Source organism: Octopus bimaculoides, chromosome 1 (assembly GCF_001194135.2).
Source record: "Octopus bimaculoides isolate UCB-OBI-ISO-001 chromosome 1, ASM119413v2, whole genome shotgun sequence".
NCBI lineage: Eukaryota > Metazoa > Mollusca > Cephalopoda > Octopoda > Octopodidae > Octopus > Octopus bimaculoides.
In genome coordinates, this window is record NC_068981.1 from 112006274 (window position 1) to 112009134 (window position 2861).

At 34.3% G+C, this 2861-nt stretch overlaps 2 protein-coding genes across 3 annotated transcripts in view; one reads left to right on the plus strand and one right to left on the minus strand.

Annotated features, from left to right (window-relative positions):
* Positions 1–2548, plus strand: part of LOC106874050 (ER degradation-enhancing alpha-mannosidase-like protein 3) — a 344953-nt gene extending 342405 nt beyond the window's left edge. Inside the window, exon 9 of one of the 2 annotated variants that reach the window (XM_052969334.1) lies at positions 2520–2548. In XM_052969334.1, the coding sequence (XP_052825294.1) occupies positions 2520–2533 (14 nt within the window). In that variant the 3' untranslated portion in view covers positions 2534–2548. Of the gene's footprint in view, positions 1–490; positions 541–2519 lie in introns of those variants that run through there. The other variant, XM_052969331.1, reaches the window with a different exon arrangement.
* LOC106874461 (ER degradation-enhancing alpha-mannosidase-like protein 3) overlaps positions 1–2861 on the minus strand; it is a 193216-nt gene that overhangs the window by 158450 nt on the left and 31905 nt on the right. The window lies entirely within an intron of this gene.

Sequence of the window (2861 nt, forward strand, 5' to 3'; positions counted from 1 at the left end):
TTGCCATTGCCCCTGGACTGGCTCTTGTGCGGGTGGCACATAAAAGACACCATTTCGAGCGTGGCCGTTTTCGTGCGGGTGGCACGTAAAAGCACCCACTACACTCTCTGAGTGGTTGGCGTTAGGAAGGGCATCCAGCTGTAGAAACTCTGCCAAATTAGATTGGAGCCTGGTGTAGCCATCCGGTTGCACCAGTCCTCAGTCAAATCGTCCAACCCATGCTAGCATGGAAAGCGGACGTTAAACGATGATGATGATATATATATATATATAGAGAGAGATATAGGGCAGAGAATTGCCAATTAGTTAATAAAGTTAATAATTAACAATTTTGCCAAGTAGTTCGGAATGCAAAAAAGCCTTTATCGGTAAAACTATTTATAATTATAAACATATAGGGATCAGCATGAGCTGCCTCACAAACATACTGAAAATTTAGAAATAGCAGTCAAAGAACTACTAATTCTAACTACAATTTTTTTCCTAACAGATGGCGATATTTATGGCACACACAGAACAAAATAGAAGAGAAAAAAACAAAAACAAAACTTGCCGTTAGTTAATCATGTACGACGTTTCGTGATTAGAATATAAAAATTCTTTTCCACTCATCAGCATGATATACAAAATAAATCTGCTTTTCTGGCAAATTTGTAAACCGTTGGGTATTACTTTTCTTCTCCGAACATGTCATGTCTCATCATCATCATTTTCTCTGTTGGTATGGGTTGGATGATTTGACAAGATTTGTGGCAAGCTCCAATGTCTTCTTTGACATGGTTTCCACTGTTCAATATCCTTGCTAACACCAGCCACTTTACAGAGTGTAATGGGTGCCTTTTTGTGATACCAGCGCAGGTAAGTGCCCTTGACTGAGTGGAGCAGCATGAGCATGGAGATGGCTCATTATGCTAGTATTTGACCTGACATCAGTCACAATTGGGACAGTGATAATTTGCAAACTTATTTGTATTTTGACAATTTTGCTTTGTTTTCATGCAACTGATTATGATGATTGATTCTTTGTGCTTCAAAATATATGGCACCACCTTTTTCATTAATTTCAGGTTTTTGCAATATCCTCCCAGTCATTACGTTTTATATTGAGGTGTTTAAATTATCCTTAAATTTGACTTTATAGTATGGTAATGGTCTACCAATGTTATGTCATGAGTGTTTTAGGTGGCCCTGAAAGACTTGCTTTGGAATTCTATCATCATTCATTCACAAAACATGACCACATCACCTGAGTTCTGATTAGGAAAGTTTCTATGCCAGGGATATTACATGTAAACAAGATATGTGTTCCTTGCTCTATCATCCTATTTAATATTTATATCCTATAAATATATATATATATATATATATATATACACACACACACATATATCAACCATGTTCCAGCAATAGTCTAAAGATCACTAGAAAAGTTTTTGCTGCTTTAGACAAATGTTTCCCTAAATCAAATAGATACCATGCTATTTTTAATAGACACACCATAAAGGTATCTTTCGCTAACTCTATAATTTAGACCACTGTATTAATAATAATAAAATGAAACAACAGCTCAATAGCCCACTTATTGCAACTAGCAAAGATATACATTAAAATACCAAGGAAGGAGATGTAAACCTCAATGAGAAGCACCAGATACGGCCAAATCATGCTCGTAGTAATAATTGTGATATAGCTAGCATGGTAACAACTTCAGAAAAGGAAGTTAGAACTGTCATATATACAAATAAATATAATAAATGTGCATGCAGGGATAAATCAAGATGCCTGTATGAGTGCAAATCTTGTATGTAAATGTACCATGCACACAAGGAGAGGACCGTATGTTTACATTGGGGCAATGCCTGATCCATTCAAGAATTGTTATCGCAACTATGTCACTAGCTTCAAGAAAATCAGTAAGAAACATTCAACATCTTTGGCCAATTTTGTGTGGCAAAGGAAGATAAAATTAAGTATGCCATAACTTGGTCCATAGTAAAGCATGCAAAATCATATAATATCAGTTCCAGATGCCGACTCTGCTCCAAGGAATTCCTGTCTATTCTGTGGACCAATGAGAAGCTCATTAATAGAATTTCTGAAAGACTCTCAAGATGCTTACATGCATATAAATGCACTTCTGCTCAATGGAGTGGAAATGAATTTGGGTAACTGTTAACCTAATTAGTAATGATAATTCACCTTAAGGTATGGATGAATTAAATTTAGCTCTAACCTCCCTGTTCTTGTAAATACTAAGTAACTATTTAATTCACTATGTGAACATATGTGCATCAAACCACACGTGTTTGAATGCTCATATGAGCGTATGTACATGCGCCATATGACTCTACGTGAGGGTGTTTATATATCCATATCTGTTAACAGTTATATTTAATACTTTTTTCATTGTTTGTTTCTTTTTTGCATGTTAGTTTTCTTTTATTGATTTTCTATATACATGAAGCTATATCCTTTTATTTCCTGCTTTTCTTCAAACAAATGAAACAAATACATTGCAGAACTGTTATTTTAATGATGAGAGAAAAACTGAAATAAACCTGCCTTTGAAATGCAGAGTAGATGGAATAGGGACAACTGAAGAAGGGAAATATTCTTTATGTTGCATGTCTCGTTTCTCTGTTTTTTTTCATTATTTGAAAAAAAAGTTCATTTACTGTCTTCGTCTTTACGTTTTTGTTTCTCATTGTGTTTAACGTTTTTTGTGCTGTCCTGTACTTATATATGCATCTATGTATACATATAGATGTAGGTATGTACATATATGTATGGATATATGCATATGTTTATATATTATTTACGTTATATATATGTATATTACGTATATATATATATATATATAT